We start from the raw sequence: 24,851 nt of genomic DNA, 5'->3' as shown, positions 1-24,851 counted from the left end.
ATATTAATTCAATAATGAACAGTCTTCAATATAATGCAATATGAATATTTAACACATTTGCAGTATATTAAAAATATCTATTATTATTTGTATAGACCCTTTATTTAGCTATTCATTGATTAATTCATTTATTACAATTTAAAGGCCATAACCCCAGCAAAACATTAACGGGGAAACATGGCCGGATGGACTGAAATTTTTCCCCCGGTCCAGCTCTGACGATTCTCCTCTTCTAGAGTCAGAAAGAAGACCTTCTAATCATTAAACTATTTTAATTAAAATCCTTAAGATCCCAAAAATCCAGTTGTATGCTCAAAAGTTGTTGCTGCCTCTGGAAACCTGTTTGCTTAGATTTCATATCTGGTGTTATGTGTTGCAGCCTGGAATATTTATAGCCTATATATAGGCCTAATATTAAAATGGAATATTCAGTATATACTCATTGTATCTCTTTGGATTGAAGGTTTTTTTTTTTTTATATTAATTATTTTTGTGGTAGAAAACGTTGTGGCACCAAGATACACCTAGGTTACACTTTGAATGGGACCCTTGAGTCAACATCAGGTTAAACAATGTCCGGAATATACGGTAGATGGCAGTGTACTAAATCTGACTGGTTAAAAACAGAGGAGGAAGAGCATTGATGCTCATTGGTCACCGTTGAGGCGGCGGGTGCATGAAACAAGTTAGGAACATTCGCGAGCATTTCTGTTATGTGGTTTAATCTGAGAACTATTATCAACCGAAACGAACGAGTCTTTTAAATTGGAGTAAACTTTGTGGAGAATGTAAAACAGACCCGTGTGACATTATATAATGGAGCGGTGCAGTGTGGAGTATCTGTCTGAGTTCAGTGACTGTCAGTCACACTCAGTGCGCATCATACAGGACGACACGAATCTTTTCTTGGCCTGCGGACACAGAGATGTGCTCGTATTCAATGTCGAGGAGAGGAGAGTCACGGCAAGTGCATGTTTGTTTTAACTTTTGTGTTATACTATACCAGACTACTTTTCTGCAAGCTCACTCAGTAACGTTACATGTTGTTGTTTTTCCAGACCGTGATGCAGTTTGAAGCTTCAGTGACCAATTTGGCATTAAGTGACGATAAATATCGGCTTTATGCACTTTGCGCGAACGGTGGGCTTTACTGCACCCCTCTACCACAGCTCAGGTAACGTTAGTAATATCTGCAATAACATGTTTCTTAGATAACTTAAAGTGTTAGTTCATACAAAAATGATAATTCTGTCATTAATTACTCACCTTCATGTCGTTCCAAACCCGTAAGACTTTCTTCAGAACACAAATGAAGATCTTTTTGATGAAATCCGAGAGATTTCTATCTCTCCATTGACAGCTACGCAACTAACTTACCACTTGGACGCTTCAAAAAGTTCATAAAGAGATTGTAAAACGAATCCATATGAATTGAACGGTTTAGATCAAATTTTATGAAGAGACTCTTTCGCTTTATATGAACAGATTGAATGCTTGAGCTTCCATTAAACTGATAACTGATGTGTGAGTTGAAGAATTTGTATGTGTATAAAAGCTTAAATTTAATCTGTTCATCATATAAAGCAATCATGTCTCTTCAGAAATATTTGGGATTCAACCGCTCAATTCATATGGATTAGTTTTACAATCTCTTTATGAACTTTTTGAAGCATCAAAGTGGTAGTTGCATAGCTGTCAATGGAGAGACAGAAAGATAGAATTATATTCCAAATCTATGCTATAACTCACTTATAGCAAATAAAGTACTTAACCTTTATATTGCAACAGATTTTTTTTGTCCAGTCAATTCAGAACTGGTCAGCAACAGTAATAAAGGTTTAGCAAACTGGATCATTCACATTTAGAATTCACTTTTTTTTTTCTACAACATAAATTAAATCCAATCATCCAGTCATTTTATGTGAATTTTCCTAGCAGAGTTGCTGTAAGGAATTTTCCTTACAAATCTGTCCATAAATACATCATTACAGGAAGGGAAACTGCATTCGTCAAGCAATTTCAATGGATCTTGAGATTTTCTTTAGTCAATATAATGTGGAATTTTATTTTTATAATTTGTTTTCCATGCTCTTTTTTTACTAGTTCTTCCTCTGTCCTGGCGAGCAAAAGTCCTGACCGTGTGCTGAATATTGTATCAGATGATTCCATTGTCCTGAAAAATTTCAGTCTGCAAGCATTTACCATAGTTGAGAAGATCCTTGTGACTCTTAGTCTTCACAAGTCCATCTGGAGTTTTGATCTCTATGAAGAGCCTGGATCCAGACCCCTTCGTAAACTTGCATGTTTCCAGGTTGCAACTGTAAACTCATGCCGCTTAAACATAACAGACAAAGAAAAAAGTGTGAACTGTCCTCCAGTGCTGACTTGCATCTACCCTAAAGGCTCCACGTCAGTCAACTCTCAACAGTCTGACCTCCATCCTTATCTTGAGCCCCGTCTTTTCAGGCTCTTATTTGGAGTGGATGCTTCTTTAGTCAATTCTCCAGTCATTCTATGTGGTTTACCTGATGGTCGTATTTGCTGCTTTCCTTTGCTCATCCCCACCCTGGCTGGTCCAAGAGGAGAGCAGAGATCTCCAATCAGAGTCCTTCAGAGCTTAGAGCAGCCAATCGTATTTGTCGGAACCTGCGTCTCTGGAGAACACGGACCTCAGTGTCTCATAGCAGTTGGTCAAAGAGGCAAACTTCTAATGGTCAGAAGCAAACAAGCAAGCTCGGAAGGAAAAGAGGCAGATTATAGTAAGAATGAAATGAAAGTGCTTTTATTACATATATTTTTGCTTTTGCAAAAGTGTTTGATTTTGATTTGATAGTCAATAAGATTGTCGACAATAAAGAAAAGGACAGATCTTTAAAAAAAAGTTTAATGTAAATGCCTTTTTTTGTGTGAAATGTTCTCATTTTCTTTTTGTACTGGTTTCATATTGTTTTCGAAAAACTTAATACCATTTTTAAGATGTTTTAGTTTAATGTCTGAAAAAATGTCATGTGGTGTTACCATCAAATATAAAAAAAAAGTAATAAAATATTTCCTTAGATCTTGAATATGGAATACGCATTATATTCAAAGAAGTTTAAAATATATTTTTCTAGGGTTTTTTTTAATCGATATCATGACTTCATAAATATAATTACAATTCATTCATACATATAATTATGATTTTGGGGAGTTGCACCACATGACATTTTACAACCAGACAAAAAAAGCAGTTTTGTTAAATATTTTTTTCTAAGAAATAATAATACATAATGCCAAACTATTTTGGTTTTGATTTTCTATTCAAGAATTAGCTTTTTTTCCCTTCATTTTGATATGAGGACAGTTGTAGCAATGCTTTATTTATTCAATGCTTTTGAATAAATTATAGATCAGTTTTGGTAATCTGTGTTAACATTCACATTTTACAGGCTTCAATGAGCATAGTGTACGAGGACCAGTGCTGTGTGTTTGTGTTGATGATAAACGGCTGTACTACAGCTCTCTCAATGACCTACACACACTTCAGTTCCCCACGATATCTTCATCAGAAGCCACAGGAACTGAGTCCCAGCTGCAAGATCTGACCTCAGACAGTCTTGGTGTATGCAGGGTTATAGCACTCACTCGGCCATTTACTAACCCTACAGGTACGATACATGCATTGCATTCTGATCAATCTCTATGCTGTTTACCAGGCTTTTAAATGTTTTAATTCTTAAGTCACTAACGCACATCTTTTGTATTTTAATTATAAGGATCTGTGCAGCTTATGGGCATATCTCTGAGTGGAAGACTGCTTCGAGTGAACCTTCCTCAAGCATCTGAAAAAGGAAATGTGCCCAGGTTACCTCCATCTCTAGCAGGCCAGAGAGTGAAGGACCTCCTGGCTTCCATCGGAAACATCTGGGAGAGGTCTGTTTCATGCCTCATCATAAAAAAGAAAACTTCTGATTTTCCAACGCCTAAAGCTAAATGTCACATTTTGAGTCAATGGGATTTAACAGTGTCAGTGATAAAGAATCGTTTAAAAATCTAATTTAAAACTAATTTAAAAGTTCTGTACTCTTTGTAATAATGTTGGTTTCTTTCTCTAATTTAATATACAAGTCACTGTTTGTATGAATTTTTTTAAAAAGAAATTAATAGAGCGACCAAAATGAGTGTCACATCATTGACCCTTTTGTGACTGTCTTCTGCAGGGCAGAATCCTTGAAACACAAGCTTCAGGAGAAAAATGAGTCTATCAAACGTCTGAATCAAGTCATAAATGTTTGCAGCCTACTGTTGGACACCCATGGGAATGAAAAAAAGTTTAATATGGGCACCAAACATCCAATCAGCTGTCATGGTGTGGCTAGATGGAGCTCATTGCTCCAAAGAGACTCTTTGACTCTTACATGTGTGCTTGAAAACTCAAGTGGATGTACATTGGAGCATGGTTGGACTCTATGCATTCAGGTCCACCCATTATCCCAATATTCAAATATTGAGAGCTCATCCAGGACATACTCATTCCCATTGAAAAAACTGGATTCTGATCAGAAACTAGATGTAACCATTCCTCTTGAAACCGTTGATGGGCTGTCTCTGCCAGTGAAGGTCTACTGTTCTCTCACCTTCTCCCTCTCCAATCTGTTTAGCCCTGAAGCATCTTCTCTTGGTGTTTCCCAGCTCCTTACAGAGATGGGCTCTATCACTGCACCTTTGAATTCTTTAACAGTGGATTGGCTTGATGCTTTAAGGCTAGAGGGACCATTTTCTCATGGTAACATCAGACACGACAGTGTCAGGGATGGCATTCAAGCCTTCCTGCGTGCCAGAGGAGCATTAACCAAAGATTCTGATACTACTTCCAAGTCAGGACCCGTTGCAGTGCTGATCAGAGTATCATCCGAGCTTCTAAAGGCCAAACTGCACACTTCAGTAACCAGTAGTTCAGAAACATGCGTGTCTGTGCTAAACTGGTTGGTGTCACCAGAGGTGATGGGACAAACAAAGTCTGTACAAAGTCCAGTGGTTTGTGCCTACAGCCCAGATGGATGCTCTGTCAAGATTATGGCCAAAGAGGTGCTGACTTAATACTACTCATTACTCATTTACGATCATGAAGTCTGTCATTTAGAATGAGCTACTCATGTCTTTCCTCAAGGTGACACTGGGAGATTTATGCTCTGAAGGACCTCTTGAAGTCCTGGAGATTCGGGTGGAGAGTACATCTGTGGCAGCGGTGTGTGGACTGCATCATGCCATTCTGAGGCGCCTTCAGGTACTTTTATAAAAAAAAATCTATTTTTCTAACATGGACTTACAATTGAATCTGATTTGGGGATCATGACTTTTTCAACAGGTCTTGTTGAGAGACTCGACTGTAAAATGTTGCCATACAAAGCAGTTAAAAGCACAGAGCTTGTGTGAAGCTGTACGGCACGTTGAGGTAGATCTGATTCTCTTCATTTTATTTGTTCATTCTTGCATGCTTAGATTACACCATTTGGATTAAAGTCTAAAGGTGCCATCACATTTACCGTTGCTCGGTAAATTTTGCTGCAAAAATCCAGTTATTTTTAAAAAATGGGGGAAAAAATCACTTAATCGAACTGAAAAAGGTATCCATTCTATTACAGGCATGCAGACTCTTACATTTGCTCACACACACACCTGTTTTCAATCTGGAGTTCGGCATGAGGGCTTCATGTGTCGCTACACTATAGACCCCTTTTCAGTTGGTAAACATGGTGACTTTTTTTGTGGGCGGAGCTTAGGTGGTGGCAGAACGATCCCTCTGGCCGCTTCACTATTAATGTTAGTTTGCAAGTTTTGTTAGCTTGTTTTTTATTAATGACTGGAGAAAATCTGATTTTATCTTAATGTGCAAGGTCACTCACTGTCCAGGACCACGATTGTTATTTGCAAAAGTTAATTTTAACGGACATCCCAGATTGGCTGACCCGTACACGCTCAGTCAATGGATGGACGATCTGACAGGATTAACGTTAACGCTACCTCCAGTTGAGTGGCCTGACTTCTACACCTACCTGATAGAGAAACTGAGCGTAAAGAGAAACTGAGGGCATATGAATCTTTAGATGCCTGTAACTGTACTAAATGGTCACGTACAAGACTTGTGTGGTAGCCTACGATCCACAGTTCTGCCTAGCCAGCGCCAAGGCCAGATAGAAAAGAGTGACATTACGGTGCAGTTTTAATGTGAATATTTTCTAGAAATAAAAATTCCAGATACAGCATATTAATTTTTTAACTATGTATTTGACTACCCTTTCTTACCAGGTTCTTCAAAAAGTCTAGTCACAATCAATCAAAACAATGTATACAATCATAGATGATTCACAAATAATTACAATCATTTAGAAAACATTATGCGATAAAATTTCAAATTGGAGCCTGTACTCCGTCGATTCTTGCACCCAACAACACAACAAGATGACATTTAATAACAGTAGTAATAGTTTAAGCTCCTTATTATGTAGCCGAATATGTGCTGGTTTGTATTGGCCGCCTCCAGTTTTCCCTTTGTTTTGCCACCAGCTAACGCCGTGACGTAACCGTGACGTCGGCTTGAAATTGGTATAGACAGTGGATTCTTTTTTTTTACCTGCAACATTTGTGGCTGCACCTTTACTCTGTGATAGTATTAATTCACATATATCAGACAGTTTTGCTTAATTCAATACTAACATTTTTTTTCTTTTGTCAGTCTCTTTATAAAGATCTCCAGGATGCTCAAAATCAAGCAGCTCTTGGTGGCACAATCAAGACGGATAAGAGCTCTGAGATATTATTCCACATTTTTCTGCAGCTGAGGGCAAACCCACTGGTCATTCTCTGATTTAAATACACACACGAAATTGTGTATTACATATATTTTTTCAATACAGTAGAGGATGTTTCACTTTTAGGATACAAAGTCCATGCTTTCCTTTTTGTGTGTCCCATGTTCATCACTTAACAAAATGAACAAAACACTGCCTATATAAACAGAAGGATGGAGAAAATTTTATCTCCCCACCGATCTACACTAGAATCAGTTGTTAAATCTACATGAAAGCAGTCTGTGAGTGTGTACTGAAGACTCTGTAAAATCTATCCACAAATCTGATACTTTAGCCAACTGGTTGTGTCTCCAGATTGAAAAGCTTTTCTCTGAGCCGATAGTATCTTCCTTCTTTGGCCATGAGCTGCCGGTGTGTTCCCTGCTCCATGACTTCACCTCCCTCCATGAAGATAATGTGGTCTGCTTTCTCTACAGTCTCCAAACGATGAGCTATTACCAGCACTGTCTGATCCGTTATGCTATTGAGCACATCTTGAACCTGGGAAATAAGATCATGAATAGATACTATAAATGGGGAAAACCTCAGAATTTAGCATGTTACTGCAGCTTAGAAATAATTACTGTGCAGATTTAGTATTAATTCCATAAGAGTTCGTACTGCTTGTTGTGTGCTACTGTCCATGTGGCTTGTGGCTTCATCCAAGATAAGAATCTGTGGGTCTCTTATCAAAGCTCTGGCTATAGCAATGCACTGCTTCTGCCCTGCCGACAGCTCGTCGCCACACTCTCCAACATCTGCAGAAAAAGCATTCAAATTTAACCAACTCGATTTATTTTTAGGGATACACATATCAGTACCATGTCACTGATTTATAAATATCAGTATAAATATCATTTTATTCATCAACTCGCACATCAGTTGTGGTAAATGGAAGCTCAACCATGTTTGAGGTTAACCAATGAGGTTAGTTCTCGTGCGTCAAGAAAGTTTGGTTGAGCTGTTTATGTTCGCTGATCCAATGTTTATATGTGAATAAAAGACTAAATTAAATCTGTTCATCATATAAAGCGATCGAAAATTTGGACTAAACCGCTCAATTCATATGGATTTGAAGCGTCAAAGTGGTAGTTGTGTAGCTGTCAATGGAGAGACAAAAAGCACTCCGATTTCATCAAAAAGATCTTCGTTTTTTTTTCTGAAGATGAACGAAGGTCTTGCGTGTTTGGTACGACATGATTGACATAATGTTTATTTTTTGGGTGAACTAACCCTTTAAAGTCAATCTTCAAAAACACTAATTTAATTACATTTAGCAAATCTCAAAATGAATATCCATTTTCATACGGAACAGTATAATGTGATGTCTACATTCACTTATAGGCTTTCTTTAAATTACTTTTTTGGTCAGTTTTATTTTTTATTTAGACAAAAAAAAATTTATAAAAAGGTGATATTGGCTATAACATGAAAATATTTAACAGCTCATTAGTATCAGACAGAATTTTAATAATGGTGCCTCTTTAGTTATATCTACCTGTGTTGTATCCCTTTTCCAATTTGCATATGAAGTTGTGTGCATTGGCTTTACGAGCAGCTGCTTCTACTCTTTCAAGTGTGCAGTCCTGCAAACCGTATTCAATATTATATCTCACAGAGCCAGAGAAAAGCACAGGATCCTGGGATACCATCGCCACCTAAGCCAAATGAAAGACAATAATGTGTAGTTTTATAAACTACTAGTTATACACTACTGCCTCACCAAACCATCCAATGGAATTAATGTTTTCACATCCCTCCTGGGGCCAGTTGTTCGAAAGTTATCTGATCAGATTTTTGTGTTCAAAACTTTTTAAGTAAAATTGGGATACATTTGATCCAAAAAATCAGGATTATCCTGATCCCAGCAGAAGGGTGGATTTCAGGAATAAAAATGTAATAAAACTTTCAAATTGTAAAAAAACGAACCATCATAAAATATAAACACATTATTGTCCTCTTGATTAGTTGTAACTGTTAAAGTAATAAATTATAGGTAAACATTAGGCTTCTTATTCAGCCTTTCGGTAGCTTACAGTGAAGAAAAAAAGAGCTTTTGGTGCCATAAAATAATCCCCAAACAGCTGGAAATATCAGACAAAAAAATATTAAATTGAATTTAAAGAGGGTTTTTTTTTAAGAGATGAACCAGTCAAAAAAAAAAAGTTCCCTATCTTATATTATTTCTATCAGCATGTCCCTTTAGGGGCTCTGTAGAGCACTAGTAAACCAGATTTGGTCATCAAAGTGTGTATCTGGATCAGGGTGATCCAATTCAAAATTTGCATGAAAAACTGGCACAAAAGTAAAATGGATTACCTAATCCTGGATAGCAAAACATGGGATTTCCAAATCCAGATCATTCTGATCCAGACTAAATTTTTTTGAACAACTGGCCCCTGAAGTTATATGGTTGTAAATGCTGGCGAATCAATTCTTGCCTTTTTGTGCAAATACTGGTGTTGGTAGCGGTACAGAGGTTCTCCATCCAGGAACATCTCACCCTCCTTTGGATCATAGAACCTTTGGAGCAAGCAGACGCAAGAGCTCTTCCCACCACCAGAGGGCCCTACCAATGCCGTCAGCTTTCCTGGACTCAATTCCAATGTAACAGACTGCAACAATTCAACAATGAATACATGCAAATCACATAAGTTCTATCTATGATTAGCTTTTGCGGAATAAACAAAAAACGTACCTTAAGTGCCATTTGATCAGGACGGGAGTTGTAGGAAAAGGTGACCTTTTCAAAGGTTAGTCTTCCCTTAAGCTTCTCTGGAGCCAGATGGCCTGCCTCTCTCAACTGTGGCTTCCTATCGAGCAGCTGGAACACCTTCACTGCTGATCCCACAGTATTCAGCATGTCTCCATAGATATATACAAGATGCTGAGAATATAATTATGGCCAGAATTTAGTCTCATCTCAATGAAGGGTCATATTCCTGTAAAATCTACCTGGCCATCTTACCCTCATGTTGGTCACCATGTCCTTCTGGTAGAACACAAACGCAAGAAGGCTGCCACTGCTAAGCTGTCCAGACGAGATGAGATTTCGGCCTTGGAACAACATTGCTACCTTCAAGCCCACTGTAATGAACTAAAATGCAATGCAAGAAGATAGCCATTTGTATGAATCAATGAACTATAACACAATTTCTACCAAGGAGAACAGTGAATGCAACTTAGGACTGTATATGATTTACCCTGCGTATTAAGAGATGAAATGCACTGTAGACACCTTTACGCCTCAAAACCTGGAGCTTCCTGTTGAGAGTCTGTTCATATCGCTGCTGTTCCTGATGCTCTGCCTTAAAACTGCGCACAGTCTTCATCGACCCAATGACAGAAGACGCCAATTCTGTAGTCTCTGCATTACAGTCCTGAAGCTCTTTGGATGTTTTCTGATCAGGAAGGTGAGGCATTATGATTCATTATGGTCTCCCCAAAACGTTAGGATATGCCGTTAGGAAAGACACAGCTTTATAACAAGTCTAAGCTTTGTAAAAAATAAAAAGGAAACCAACTTGAGGAGGGTTACTTACCTGGGAGAAGTTGTTGTATGAGTTCTGAATGAAAGCAAGAATGGGCATTTCAATGCATGAAAGGAGGGTTAACTCCCAGGACAGGCCCAGCATGAAGTACAGCATGCCGCATGTCTTCACCAGGCTTCGCAGTAACACATTCACATTCATGGCCACAGAACGTCCCATTTTATCAGTGTCAGAGATTAAACGTGACGTGAGACTACCTGTAAAAGCGAAAAAAATTTGACATGATTTTAATAATGGCTATATTATCAAATATGTACAATTCTGTAGCTTTGTCTACTCTTAAAATAATACTAAAATATGCAGCAGAATGCAGTGTCTCAATAATTGTCAATTTTGTGCCACTTCCTATGTGAAAACACAAAAACATTGTGGATATGAATAGAAAGGTGAAATGGTCTTCAAAAAATCTTCACACTTGTTTTCTTCATGTCGAAAATGACCCCCATATCACGGTCACGTTCTGTTTCTCACGTCTTGTTTAGTTTTAGGGTCTGTTTACACAACACCATTTTCAACTTTTTATGCATTTGGACTGTTCATTTACACATCAACAGTGTTTTGGGGGCCTGAAAATGCAACAAAAAAACAGGATTCAAAGTGCACATTTTTGAAAATTATACCGTTATCATCTCCATGTAAGCTACAAAAACGCAAATTTGTGAAAACGGTGACGATCAATACGCCATTTCATGTTGCATACAATTATCTAGTCAGTAAACGTAGATCGTAGCAGCAACACACTGAGATGATCATGCTAAATTTCTGACAAAATCATCGGAGACAACCTTTGGTCGCAAGACCGTGACAACGGCTGTCTTTGAAACTCTCTCACTGTAAGATGTACTAGGATCACCGTTTAGGAGCCACGACCACAGAAATCGCCACGATTGGTCATCTTTCTTCTGGGACAGCTCAAAATCATACAATGTGCACCGGGCATAAGCCTCGAGTTCTCCTCAGTCCTTTAAACCTATTCAGTTTGACACCAGTAAACATAACTCAAGAAACATTTTTCTCGCCAACATCTACAAGAAGCAGTTCTATGACTTTGGGCTTTACTTGACACTGTGTGTTTAAATTGCGGCACTCGTAGAGTGTTAAAAGTCATCATGAAACAGAAGTAGCAACAGGTCTTCCGTATTGTGAAGCACAAGGGAGTGAAATTAATGATCGGAAAAGTAAAAATGTAGGGCGGGACTTTCTGAGCATTGGTTGTTGATTGGATTTTAAGATGTGGGTGTTGCACTCATAAGTACAGGCTTTCCTGGGTCAGGGTTTAAGTGTACTTAAGTGTAAGATTGGAGTCCTGCATACGTCACCAGTTTTTTGAACTGTTGTTTTCATTGAAAGGTCCAGTTATGACATTCTTATTACATATTACATGGTCAAAAAAGAAACACATGAGCTCTATAAACATGCATTTATAAAATAGATGGGGTGAATTTTCATTTCATCTGCACTATTTACATAGAAAGACAATTAGTGCTAAACTTCAACTTTCAAAGTGTAGGAACAGGTATCATACCTGGTTTATTATCTTCAAAGAAGCTTATCTCCTGCTTCATGAGGTTCTGGAACAACAGGTGTCGTATTCTCTTGTTGAGTCTGCAGAGGCTGCACATGAACATCCCACCGCGCAGACCAGTGAACATAGAACTTAAAGACACAACAATTTAACATTTTAATTGCAAGAAACAAAACCAATTTGTACATGAAGACATTAGTTTTTAGTAAGATTTTTGCATTGGATTGATGTTACACTGACCTTCCAAGTGAACACAGTGCCATGAGTCCAATGGCCCATACGAAATTGTTGTGCTGGTACTTTCCACTCAGTATGTCAATAACTTTCCCAATGCAGTATGGGATGAATGTCTCAACTACAAAATAAAAGGTATTACTCTGGATTTAGTTTACAATAGTTTTGTCAATGTAGATAAAAGATTAGCCAAACTGAAATCAGGATTTAGATTTAAAATCACAGGAAAAACACTCACAAAGCGCCGCCAGGCTGAGGAAGAGGAAGGCAGCCCCTAGATGAAGATAGTCTGGCCTGGAGTAGCGGATGACCCTCATTAGGAGTGCTCTGGCCTCTTCATCTTTCTTCGGGTTCCTGGAACCCTTAGATGGTCCACCGTGTGGGAAGGCCATCTCCCACACCATATATATGAGAGTAGATGTAGCAGTGCTCAGGATCACCATGCCAGGATCAGGAACAGGACTAAAGCCTCTTCCAGTCCCGTGAAGCATTGTCTGAATGCTATCAAACACGGGAGGTAGGAAGCTCAGTAGGGCTACCCAGCGCTTCAGGAGAGGCTGATTGCTGCTGTCAGAGACATGTGTGATTACTGAATACAGTACAATGCAGCTGATGGTCCTGAGAGCCCACAGGCACCATAGATCCAGACTGCCCTCTCCATCCAGCCACAGCAGTGCTGTCCACACACAAGCCCAGATGACAAGATCACAGCACAACAGACAGAAATGTTCTGCTGCAGCTCTGGGTATGGGGTACGCCTTTGAGATCATCTTAAAACTGAAAAGACAAAGAGGAATCAGATAAACCAGACTAGAATGGTTCCATAGCCCAATCACACTAGTCTTTTGTTTAGTTTTAGCTGATGGGCAAATTGGTCTCTTCGTCTGACCAACTAAAGAATCCCTCAAACCCATTTAAACCTGCTAGCAAACCATCTTAGGCTGGTTTAGGATGTTTTTATCAGCAATAATCTTCTCAAGTACTTTAAAATATATTGCATAAGCACTAAACATTATAAAGTTCTAATTTTCTTACCATTTGTTGTTCTCGTTGCATTTTGTCGGAGGATCACTTTTGCTTTCGCTTTCACGTGGGCGGTGTCAGAACTGTTTTTTCAGGTCAGTGCGCATAAGAATAGTAAGAATCGACTATACTGGGAATACACTTAAATATTGTTTAAAACGAGTCAGCCTCAGTGTGCACAAAACGGTTTTACCTCAATTAGCTACTGTAACTTATGTAGTGCGTATGACGGATCATGACGTATTACGCCTACGCCGGTTACGCTCGTTTGTTCTTCCAAGTGGCCAACAGAGAGCGCTGTTTAGCGACTCTTTCACGAAAGTGCAGCCCTTTTTTCTCTCACGAGCATAAATGTAAACAAAGATTTTAATATCGAAAAGCTATTATTATAACATTTTCCTAAACACACTAACAACAATATAGTAAGATTTGTGTGTGTGTTTTAGGAGGATATATCGCTATGACTTGAAAAATAGCCTATAGCGTGCTATGGGAGAATGTAAGGTGGCAACACTTAAAATTCATTATTTGTCTGAGCTTAATTAGTAAAACATGGCACCAGAATTTTTTTCTCACCAAAGACTTTTCTCCAAGCATTAAAGTACAGGTTTACCTAGTTTAAAAAAAACGGGGGAAAAAAGGCAAACAATAATTCTGCTTGTTTATTGATAGCAAAAGAAAAAACAGAGCATTTTTCTGCATACATCTTAGTTTTATATTTAAATTGAGTATAGAAATAAACTATTTTATTATAGTAAATACTTTATATTACACATTGTAAAATCAATGATACTCTCTCAGGTGGCTCACAGCCCTTTAAGCTTTTAGAAGCTGGTAATTTGCTTTGGTTAAGTAACACAATAACAGAGCAACAACAACAAGAGAATTTACATATAAATCAGCACGAAGTGAAATGTGACACTTGTTCTGTTCAGCAGTAAATAATAATTAAAGACACTCAACAAAAATGGGCACTTTGCACAAACACAATCTCATTCAGTATAATCCTTGAACCTCACAAACACCCTAAGGGCACATATTTAAGTTTTCTCATACCCAAGCACAAAAGTTGAAGTCTTTGTTTTAAATGTGTCTTGGTTAAAAAGGGTCTGTACTTGTGCTGAGAAAACTTTTAGAGCCCACGTGGAATGACAGCAAAACTATTTTCTCCTGATTTATTATACAGTACTGAAATTGTAGAGACATTAGACCAACAATCTTCCAGTAAGGGTCAGGTTTTTTAGTGCATGGGTCTTATGACACAAATGATGTATAAAACAACACAGTGTAATATATATATATATTTTTTTAAATCAATACTTTTATCCAGCAAGGATGCATTAAAAAAGCGACACTGATGACATTTATATTGTTACAAAAGATATGTCTTTCAAATAAATGCTATTCTTTTGAACTTTCTATTCATCAAAGAATACAGAAAAAAATATATCACTGTTTCCACAAAAATATTGAGAATAAGATAATATTAAATAATATTAAATATTTCTTGAGCACAACATCAGCATATTACAATGATTACTGAAAGATCATATTAGACTGTAATAATGGCTTTGATTTCAAAATATATTAAAATAGAAAACAGTTATTTTAAATTGTAATAACATTTCGCTATATTACTGTTTTGTTTTTTTTTATCAAATAAATGCAGCATTGGTGAGCATAAGAAACGTCTTTCAAAAATCTTACCAACCCCAAAATGAACAGAGGTGTAACTGGTGAAAAATGAAGAAAATTAATATTAAAGGCATGAGATGAAAAAGTCCCTGACTTCAAATAGCTTAATTTCCTGGGCAACTAACTTCAACGTTCAGTCATTTTTGATCAGGAATGAAGAAGCGTTTCAAATATTTACTTGAATTAAGCATTAACGGATGGCATTGTTTCGCCATGGCATATACTGTGTAAGGCAAACCAGTGATGTGAGACTAGGACCTTTACAAATGCAAGTGTCATAAAACAAAGTACAAAACAACCAGGGTTTGACACTCACTGAAATGATACAGTTATAAACAGCACATTCTATGATACCAAGAAATGGGGTAACATATTTTTGTACCTGATATGGATCACAATTGCAAAAACACAAATAACTCTGATACATACATACATACATTTGTGATGTTTTATGCTTCTGATGATGGGTTATTTGTCTTGTCCCCATCTGTAGGCACACTGCTGTACTGGCAGTCTGTGGACATGTTGATTGCAGGTTTAGCTGGAGACCCAGACGCTGGTAAACTGTTCTTCTGGGCTGCATCACGGGAGTCCAGCCAGTAAAACGAAACCATCAGGAAAAGAGCCGATAAGACCACAGAGATGCTGCAGGCCAGGAACATGTACGTGTACTTTTCGGTTCTGTCCACAAGCAATCCTGTAACACAGGTGCAGAGTTATGATAACATTTAACAGTTCCTTTCATATCTAGAGAAGTAAAAAACAAAACAAAAACACTGTAAATTAACCTATACACTCCTGGTCACAAGTTCGGAATAATTAAGTCTCTTCTTCTCACTACGGCTGCTTTTATTTGATCAATAATACAGTAAAACCGTAATATTGTGAAATATTACTACAATTTAAAGTGATGGCAAAGATGCATTTTCAGCAGCCAGTCCAGTCTTCAGTGTCACATGAACCTTCAGAAATGATGCTCATTTGGTAAACAATTTTGATCAGTTATTATTGGTGCTCATTTATTAATAATGGTTCTTATTAATATCAATGTTGAAAGCAGTTGTGCTGCTTAATATTTTTGTCAAAACCATGATTTTTTTTTTTTCTTCAAACAGACATCAGATCACGATTATCCTACGACAAACTAAACAAAATAACATGAAATTCTGGAGGTTCTGACAAAATAATTAATTGCTTCAGTCTATTTGAAATGTTTAATTAATCTGAATGAATTTTTTTTTTTTTAACAGTTTGAATGACTGATTCAATGACTCACTCATAAAGACGTCACTTGTTTAAATACTGTTTATATCTGAACTATAAACTTTTATCCCAGCACTTCTGTGATAATATGAATATTTGCAACACAGAAATAACGATACTGTGTGGTTGAAAAGAGCTTTAAGACCTTATGTAGCCCCACCCCATTTTTTCTAAGATAAGCCTAGCCAAAAATATGTGTATTACTGTAGTAGCACTCCAAGGTGCTAGGTTGTGCTTGCCTCAACTAATAATGACATTTCTGTGTGAGAAAGAGCCAGTTGAGCTTGACCAGATTGAGTAAACAGCCTCCGCTCCCACTAACAGGCAAATCCAGATTAATGCTGTTACAATGGAAAATACATTCCACTATTTACTCAAACACAGGCACACACTCCCTCACAGATAGTTACACAATCACATTTTCATGCTATATCATAGTGATTTATTCTTTATACGGCAAGACTAGTTGGGAATGCCTTTAAAAAACATTTATGGGACTTTACTTTGACAGGACAGTTGAGACATGACAGGAAATAAGGTTGATTTCCTGATCCAAGCAGGATCTGACCTTGGGATAAGAGCAGTTGGATTTTTAGGTAAACACATTATGTGTTCATAATTTTTTTACATCAAGATTTTAGGGTAAAATTGTTATGAATGTGTAACAAAGTGTATTTTGTAGGTACTGTTACTGGTCACTATTTCTTTACTAAATCTTTACTTAGTTTATTTTGAAATAATAAATATAAACGACAATAAAAGGCATATAACTGTAGAGGATAAAAAAACAACTAATTTCAAACTTTAGAAAAAAAGTGTAACACTCTTTTTTTTTAATAGACATGACTTTACGGAAAAGTCAAGCTGTTTGTAGAGTTGAGTGCTGCACAGTTTGAAATAACAAAAGAAATCAACTTAAAATACAAATAAAAAATATGTATATAGCACCTTTAGCAATAAAGCATTATAAAGTGTCTCAAAAATCATATATTAAAAAATAAAACATATTCACACAAGTCTATGACAAATAAGTTAAACAAGATTTTTTTTAAAAGAGACAGATTCAGCAAATCTAAATGGTCAAGTGTTATGACAACTGAAGAACAACGGTTCTAAATAGGCTCTCGATAAATATCAGGTCATAAAGCTGAATGCACAGTAGCTATAAATGCAGTTTACTTTCCAGACTTTCCAACTCTCCAAAAGTATTTCAAGTCACAAAATGTTTTGTTTATCAGGGGTGTTGCTAGACCTGAATGTCCTACTAATGATGAAAAGCTAGAAACGCCCTTGCTCTTATTAAGTCTAGGGCAGGAACAAATGTTGAAACACCAGCAAGACTGTCTGTCCCTGTCTGTTTTCAATTGATGGTCTCTGGAGTTTAGATGCCTTGGGCATTCAAGTCATAACTGAACGAACATGAACGCCACCACAAAGTCATAATTATGAGCGAGAAACTCTGGATTTTCTTTGAGCTCAGAGTTTACGAGTTGGGAGCGTGCCACTGAGAAACATCATTGGATGCAACATCTCTAGTGGACGGTAATTTTTCAGAAATTAATTAAAAACATTAAAAGTAAAACACACCTGATGCACAATCATTGTTCTGAATGACATGGGTCTAATAAACTTGGGTACGTCATGTATTTAGACTGTACGATGATGACACCTATAAAATTGTAGATTACGGTGCAAGTTAGTAAAGAAGAATAAAGCATCATCAGCATGCACTAGTGGTAAACAAACAGAGCAAGATAAATCGCATTTTTGCAATTGTGGTTATTATGTGCGCTGAAAAAAAGAGGAAGCGAAAGAGGAGAATATGGACTAAGAATACGTAGTTTTAAATTTAGCTCCTCGTCAAGTTGATCAATATGCCAATTCATGTTTGGCTAGTCAGTAAATGTAGGTTGTAGCAGCAAACACAATGAGTCGCAGGCTATCTTTGGTCGCAAGACCGTGAAAACGGACGTATTTGAACCTCTCTCACTGTACGATGTAGGAGCCACGACCACAGAAGTCACCACGATTGGTCATCTCTCGTCTGGGACAGCCCAATATCGTACAGTGTGTACCAGAGATAAGAGAAGGTACACCGCCATCTTGCACCGACAAAAGTGACTTAAACGTACCTGACGTCATAATAAAGTTTTCAAGTTACCTGCGAGGGGAGGTCCTATCAGCAGTGTGACGCTTTCCATGATAGACAGCAGGCCGAGCGCAGACGGGAATCGACTCATTTCCACTGTATCCATCAGGACGGTGAACATCAGTGAGCCTACCACGCTCATGGACAGTCCGTAGATCAGCACGTAAATTAACAGCACATCGAAACGGGGAGCAATGCAGCAGATACTATTACTGAGTCCATTTATTAGAAGTGCCACTGAGAAAACGTAGATGTGTCGACCTTTAAACCAGGATAGGCTGAAGAGCACTCCGGCGGGAGGCCGCACAAAGATGTTGACAAAGCCTAGGATGGAAAGCAGCAGGGCGGCTCGGCTTGGATCCATTTTGTCATCTGATCCATACTTGGTATCTGATGCATACGGGACCAGGAAAATAAGTGGCACCACAAACCCCAGCATCATCCAAGTGATGCCCAATGAAAACACCCGAAATCGCAGGTTGCTGCAGAAGAGGTCAAAGGCCATGTGTTTTCTGAAGAACGATGCTAAGCTCTGACAGATTCCCGGCACACATCCCTTTTTGCCTGGGGATATGGGACTGTTGCTCATCACCTCTGACATTTTGGGCTTGCGAGGCCTGAGCGGTCTCATTACAGCTCCACAAACACAGCAGTTGAGCAGCACAGCGCCAAGCACCTGAAAGCTTCCTCTCCAGCCCAGCTTACTCTGCAGATAGTCACCTAAAAAGGGCAATGTACACAGACCCAGAGCAGTACCAGTGGAGGACATCGCATTGGCAAAAGGACGACGGCGCACAAAGTAGTGGCCAAGTATGGTGACAGCGGGCTGGAAGCTGAAACAGAAGCCCAAACCTGTAAAACAAACAGAGGGTCAAGCATTATAAAGAACTGACTGATGGATTACAAACTTGCTAACTGAATTACAAACTACAAAACAAAACTGAAGTTCAATGTACTAAATAATCATCAATGAAAAATAAATACATAAAATCTGCAACTGTAGATGAGTGTATTAAATAACACATTAAGTTACGATTAAACAATATAATAATCAATATTATATTATCTAATAATTAATAATCAATCAATTAATAATATAAAATAAATGATCATGTATTATTTACTTGTCAACTATCTGAGCTGTAAATGTAAATACATTTATTTATTATTTATTTAATTAATAATATTTATTAATGACCAAATATTTAATTTAATGTATTTTGATTTAATATTAAATATATACTTAATATTGATATTATTTATGTATATTTTTATTTATATTAATACAAATTTAGAAACTTATAAATACATTTATTTTATCATTTACATTTATTTTGCCGCGTTATGCTACAGTACATCCATTTTTAACATCTGGAACTATCTTTGTGGGTGGTCATTTTAATAAAACACACATAATTAAAACAGCATCACACTCTCAGTAGTGGTGTTGTACTGAATGCCTGTAGCCAAATAACAGCCATGCTGATCATAAGCAGGATTATTGTGTTCTCAAGAATTAACTACATCATATTTGTATTCATATTCTTATTCATGTCAGGCCAGGCGGTAAAGCGCTTAGTGATAGCTCTTTATATAATCACAATGGCATTTATGTAATCACTGCTGTTGCTCTTTCATATACAGATCAAGCAATATGTCATAATCACTTCCTCTGGGGACTTACTGACCTGTGATGACCCCAGTAGTGATGTATAAGTGAACTAATGAACGTGAGAAAGAGCTGACCACCATCCCCAAACCACTCAGCACTCCCCCAAACATTACTGTCGCCCGGCAACCGAAGCGCTCCACCAGCACACTACACAGAGGACCTGGAAGAAAAAAAGAAAAACTAATTTGAGATGGCTTAATCATTTTCAAAAACCAGCTACTCAAAACACCATCAATAAACTGCCTTAATGTACTGCCTTGTTCAAATATGATAAGCAAATATCAACATACAAGTAATTGACACATGGCAGTTCAAGAGGTACACTTAAGTGTGTGTAATAAATGTTGGATCTAGCTGTTCCTCTTTTTTTTATTATGACTATGACTGCCACAATGACTCGCTATAACGGTATGATAAGGGTATAATGACTTTTAATAACCCTGTCTGTTGGATCTAATATACAGTGCCTTGCGAAAGTATTTGTACCCCTTCATTCTTTTCACATTTTGTTATGTTGCAGACTTGTATGCTAAACCTCTTTAAATAACTTTATTTCCACATCAGTCTACCCTCCATACACCATAATGACAGAGCAAAAAAAACAAAACAGATTTGTGATAACTTTGCACAATTATATATATACAAAAAATGAAATAATTACATTGCCTAAGTATTCCTACCCTTTTCTGGGATAATTGAAATTTAGCTCAGGAGCATTCCAATGTCACTTGTACATGTTACTTCATTTTGAGTGGAGTTAACCTGTGGCATATTAGACTGAATGGGTATGATTTGGAAAGGCACACACCACTCAATAAAAGGTCTAACAGCTGGAAATTGGCAAAAAACAAGGCATGAGGTCAAAAAAACTGCTGGTAGAGCTCAGGATTGTGTCAAGACACAGATCTGGGGAAGAACGCTGCTGCATTGAAGGTTCACAGAATCATTTAGCCTCCATAATCCTTAATGGAAGAAGATGTGAACAAGTAGGACTCTTCTTAGAGCTGGCCTCCTTGCCAAACTGAGGAATCAATGGAGAAGGGACTTGGTTAGAGCGGTGACCAAGAAGCTGATGGTCACTCTAGTGGAGCTCCATGATCATTGAGATAGGAGGAACTTACAGAAGGACAAACATCACTGCAACAATCCACTTATCTGGGCTTTATGGCAGAGTGGCCAGACTCAAGCCTCTCCTCAGTGAAGACACACGAAACCCCACTTGGAGCTTGAACCCAATCGAACATCGCTGGAGAAACCTGAAAATGGCTGTCCAGTGCACCAATGGTTCCCATCCAATCTGACAGAGCTTGAGAGGATCTGAGAAGAATGGCAGAAAATCGCCAAATGCTGATGTGCAAAGTTTGCTGATTCATTCCCAAAAAGATTTGAGACTGTAAAGGTGCTTCAACTAAGTACTGCATTAAGGGTGCAAATGCTAATGCAATGTACTTATTTCAGTTTTTCCTTTTTAATAAAGTTGTCACAAATGTGTTTTTTGCTTTGTCATTATGGTGTATGGATTGTAGATTGATGTGAAAAAAAGTAATTTAAAGTAGTTTAACATAAGGCAGCCACATAACAAAATGTGAAAAAAAGGAAGGGGTATTAACACCAAGGCACTGTAGCTTAATCAGATAATGACCATAACTTCCTTCTCACAGTGGAGAGAAAATAAAGGTTTTTTTTATAGCATATCTACTCAAAAATATATTTTTAACGCTATATGAATTGCATACTTATGCATTCAGTGCAGTTACTCGATGAAAAGAAAGACATTAACGAAAAGAAAGACGATTAAACAAAATGATGCACAGTGCTCCTTTGATTTACTGCATGTAAAATATATGCATTATTAACCCTCTGGTAGTCTTTGGAATTTATTTTCAGTGAATCTGTTTTTTACACTTCTTTTTACACAAGTTACACTTCTTGTTTTTGGTTCATTTTGACCCCCAGAATCACCCCAAAGTTAAGAATACTGAAAGGTTAAAAAAGGAGTATAAACTTATTGAATACAAATAAGAGAGGGGTGGAGTTAAATCATTTGGTAATCTAATTTAATTGTTGATTAGCGTTTCTTTTTAATACAATTTCTGGAAAAGTAACACATCTCTGGAGTGGAGGTATTTTTGCAAGTTAAATTTCAATTAAGAGACACTCAAACCCAAACTATAAGAAAGCCATTTGAAGGATTATTCTCCCAAAAAGTGTAAACACTGTGACTCTGTGGTACTTTCAGAATGTTGCTCGGTTTTTAAACTGCCTGATTTCACCACATTGCCTCGTAAGTTTTGGGGTGGGACTTCTTGTTTGTCCGACCAATGGTAGATGTGCAAAGTGTTCAGGAAACCGTTCTGAAAGTCATTATTTTTGCAATTTTGTTTGGTTGTGCTAAGAAATTACAAACTGATTAAGCATTTTCTAAACAAAAACTCACTACATCACATTCTTACCTCCGGCATGCAGAACTGCTGTCATTATTGATGGCACCCAAGATGTCTCACTGTTACTGGCATCAAATTCTTCCTGAAGATCTAAGTAGAAGATACCAATGCATGCAGGGAAGGCCAGTGTCAGAGCTAAGACAAGGATGGTAGCCACCAGGACCACCCACCCCCAGCCTCCATCTGGAGCATCGCAGGTAGCTGGATGATCTTGATCAGAAGAAGGGGGTCCTGGTCCTTGTTTCTCTCCCTCAGATTCAGGCTCATCTAGCTCCCCCGTCTGCTCCTCCGTGCTGGAAGGTTGTTGAGGTGCCATGTTTCCTAAATGATGGTAATCAAGTCACTGCCGTCTGGGTTTTTCCACCTGATCCGGGGGGCTTTGGGCTCTCAGCACCAGAAGAGCAGGGAAACACATTCTTGTATATTCTATATCACCAACACACAACAAAAAAATCTTATTGAACAAAGATCCATTTAAAACATTTTCCATACAAACAGAACAGAATTTTTAAAATATAGAAAACCATGCAAAATATTAGGTGGAGCTACAAAAGTGAGTTCTAGTATGAACTTGTCAAACTCCTCTTTGTTTACTTTTCAAGTTCAAGTGGACCAGAGGGGGAAGGGTTATTGGTCACAATCACCTTAAACATTTTTCAGTTTGTTTCATCTGTAGCCTAACTTAATATTAACCAATTGACTGTCCAAAACCTACAACAAATCTGGATGTAGTCGTTTTTTTGTTTTTCTCATAATCTTTCAAGTCAGTGAATTGGTTTCTTTCTTCTGTTGTATGCAAAGGAAGACATTTTTAATAAGGTTGGTATGGTAAGCAGACAGTGACTTCCATAGTATTGTTTTTTCCTACTATATAACTAATGGCACCTAGTCAACTGTCTGTCAACACATTCTTTAAAATATCATTTTTTTGTGTTCAGCAGAAGAAAGAACCTCATACAGGTTTGGAACAACCTGAGGGTGAGTATGTCTAGTAATGACAAGCTTTTCATAAAGACATTCATGTGTCGCGACCTGGCGTAACGATGTAACTTAGGGGTCACTGAACGGATAAAAAGATTCGACTCGCTGGGATGAATCAAAATCCCCACCACTTGTATTTTACTTGACATTCTCCCTTCTCCATTGTCTGGTGTTTTTGCTCAGTTTCTACAGCTGTTTTAGGGTGTTCTCAGATCTGCTGTTCCGGAAGAAGCGACTTTAAACAACAAAGAAACTAAACGAAAAACCGATGCCTAGCCTACATGTGATTACAATAGCTGCCAAAACACTTTAGGAAAAAAAAAAAAAAAAAAACTTAAGACGTATTTGACCGGCTAAAGCCCTAAAGTAAGCTTCTCAAAACAAACAGTATTTTATTGAAATTACCTGAAATTGGCCACATCACCGGGATGACACGAGTCAATGACAAAATTTCATCCTGTTCTTCAAGCCCGATACGAGTGGGAAAAGGCGTATTGCCAAGCTCAAACACGGTAAAATTCAACGCTTGAAAAGCTAAACAACAAACGAACCTTTTAGCGCATTTTCAGGCATCCGCGCCAGTGCCGCGTCTCTGTGCTGCTGTGGAGACTGTCATATCAGCGGTAGGAAGGAGGAGACACTCTGTGGGAGCAGTTTCAGGCTCCAGACGATTAAGCAAAGGCTAATGTAACAGCTTGTTCTCTCACATGTCGCACTATGACTACATAACACAAGAGAGCTATGTGAAATTGGTAACGGCTCCTTTAACAGCAGCAGTCTACACGTAGAGAAATATGAGCACCGAGGCGATGGCATGGCATTTCCTCTCTTGCCTTTCCCCCAGAGCAACTCGGTTTCATCCGCCTAGCACCGCGCAGAAGGGCGGGTTTCAGTGTGTTGGCGTAGTTTAGCAAAAATAGGCTAACTCATAGACTTTATTCTAATGTGTTTTTAGTCCATTCATACAGCAAGTAGTAGGATTATTAAAAGTAAAATTACCCCCAACAGTACTAGATTAAGAGTAAAGTAGCCTAAAATGCATTTAATGTCAATTTAGATAACCTGAATTAAAGAACAGCCATCGAGTCGAGATATTTAAAGAAAGAAAAAGTCTGTGGAACTTTCTTCAGTGGAATACAAAAGATGTTGGACAGAAAGTCTGTCACTATGAAAGCGAGGGGTGACTGAGACTGTCATTCTGCCCAACTTCTCCTTTTGTGTTCAATGGAAGAAACAAGACATATTTGGTCAAAATTAAATTGTTTGTGGTAAACTATCCCTTCAAATCAAATAGTATTAGCCTATTTACAGGGTTTCCATGGAAAGGAAACATCAGTAGGCTAGACTTTAAAATAATGCTTAGCTTTCCTGATATGGCAAATTAACATTTCAATAGTGAAAGGCTCAAAACTATTTAGTTGTCCTACAATTACAGTTTGTGAGCACAACATCTAAAATATAATATAGATTTATATTTTTTTAAA

General features: G+C 37.7%; 3 protein-coding genes across 4 annotated transcripts; 1 reads left to right on the top strand and 2 right to left on the bottom strand.

Moving 5' to 3' along the window:
* The first annotated feature begins 625 nt into the window (after positions 1–625).
* faap100 (FA core complex associated protein 100) lies at positions 626–6,855 on the top strand. The gene is made up of 9 exons (XM_084135545.1): positions 626–963; positions 1,059–1,174; positions 2,104–2,759; positions 3,429–3,647; positions 3,756–3,912; positions 4,200–5,067; positions 5,150–5,266; positions 5,348–5,434; positions 6,716–6,855. Exons 1-9 carry the CDS (start codon positions 817–819, stop codon positions 6,845–6,847), a joined length of 2,499 nt encoding a protein of 832 aa, XP_083991671.1. The 5' UTR covers positions 626–816; the 3' UTR covers positions 6,848–6,855.
* Positions 6,248–13,441, bottom strand: tap2t (transporter associated with antigen processing, subunit type t, teleost specific). Its single transcript, XM_084135546.1, has 12 exons — positions 13,176–13,441; positions 12,379–12,917; positions 12,147–12,261; positions 11,907–12,037; positions 10,373–10,578; positions 10,034–10,231; positions 9,799–9,927; positions 9,529–9,717; positions 9,272–9,445; positions 8,329–8,488; positions 7,452–7,588; positions 6,248–7,331 (listed from the first exon to the last, which is right to left on the bottom strand). Exons 2-12 carry the CDS (start codon positions 12,908–12,910, stop codon positions 7,122–7,124), a joined length of 2,181 nt encoding a protein of 726 aa, XP_083991672.1. The 5' UTR covers positions 12,911–12,917; positions 13,176–13,441; the 3' UTR covers positions 6,248–7,121.
* Positions 13,442–13,807: 366 nt separating this feature from the next.
* On the bottom strand, positions 13,808–24,246 carry slc16a5a (solute carrier family 16 member 5a). Of its 2 annotated transcripts, none has more exons than XM_084135275.1 (5): positions 23,773–24,246; positions 22,396–22,812; positions 19,959–20,102; positions 18,283–19,122; positions 13,808–15,555 (listed from the first exon to the last, which is right to left on the bottom strand). In XM_084135275.1, the coding sequence occupies exons 2-5, from the start codon at positions 22,700–22,702 to the stop codon at positions 15,308–15,310; spliced, it is 1,539 nt and encodes a 512-aa protein (XP_083991401.1). In that variant the 5' UTR covers positions 22,703–22,812; positions 23,773–24,246; the 3' UTR covers positions 13,808–15,307. The 2 variants fall into 2 exon arrangements, with proteins under 2 accessions (XP_083991401.1, XP_083991400.1); XM_084135274.1 differs by having other exon boundaries at positions 23,919–24,233.
* Between the last annotated feature and the right edge of the window lie 605 nt (positions 24,247–24,851).

The sequence above is a fragment of the Abramis brama genome (assembly GCF_963993115.1).
Source record: "Abramis brama genome assembly, chromosome: 14".
NCBI lineage: Eukaryota > Metazoa > Chordata > Actinopteri > Cypriniformes > Leuciscidae > Abramis > Abramis brama.
The sequence above is the reverse complement of the archived record's forward strand: the minus strand, read 5'-3'. Positions and strand labels throughout refer to the sequence as shown.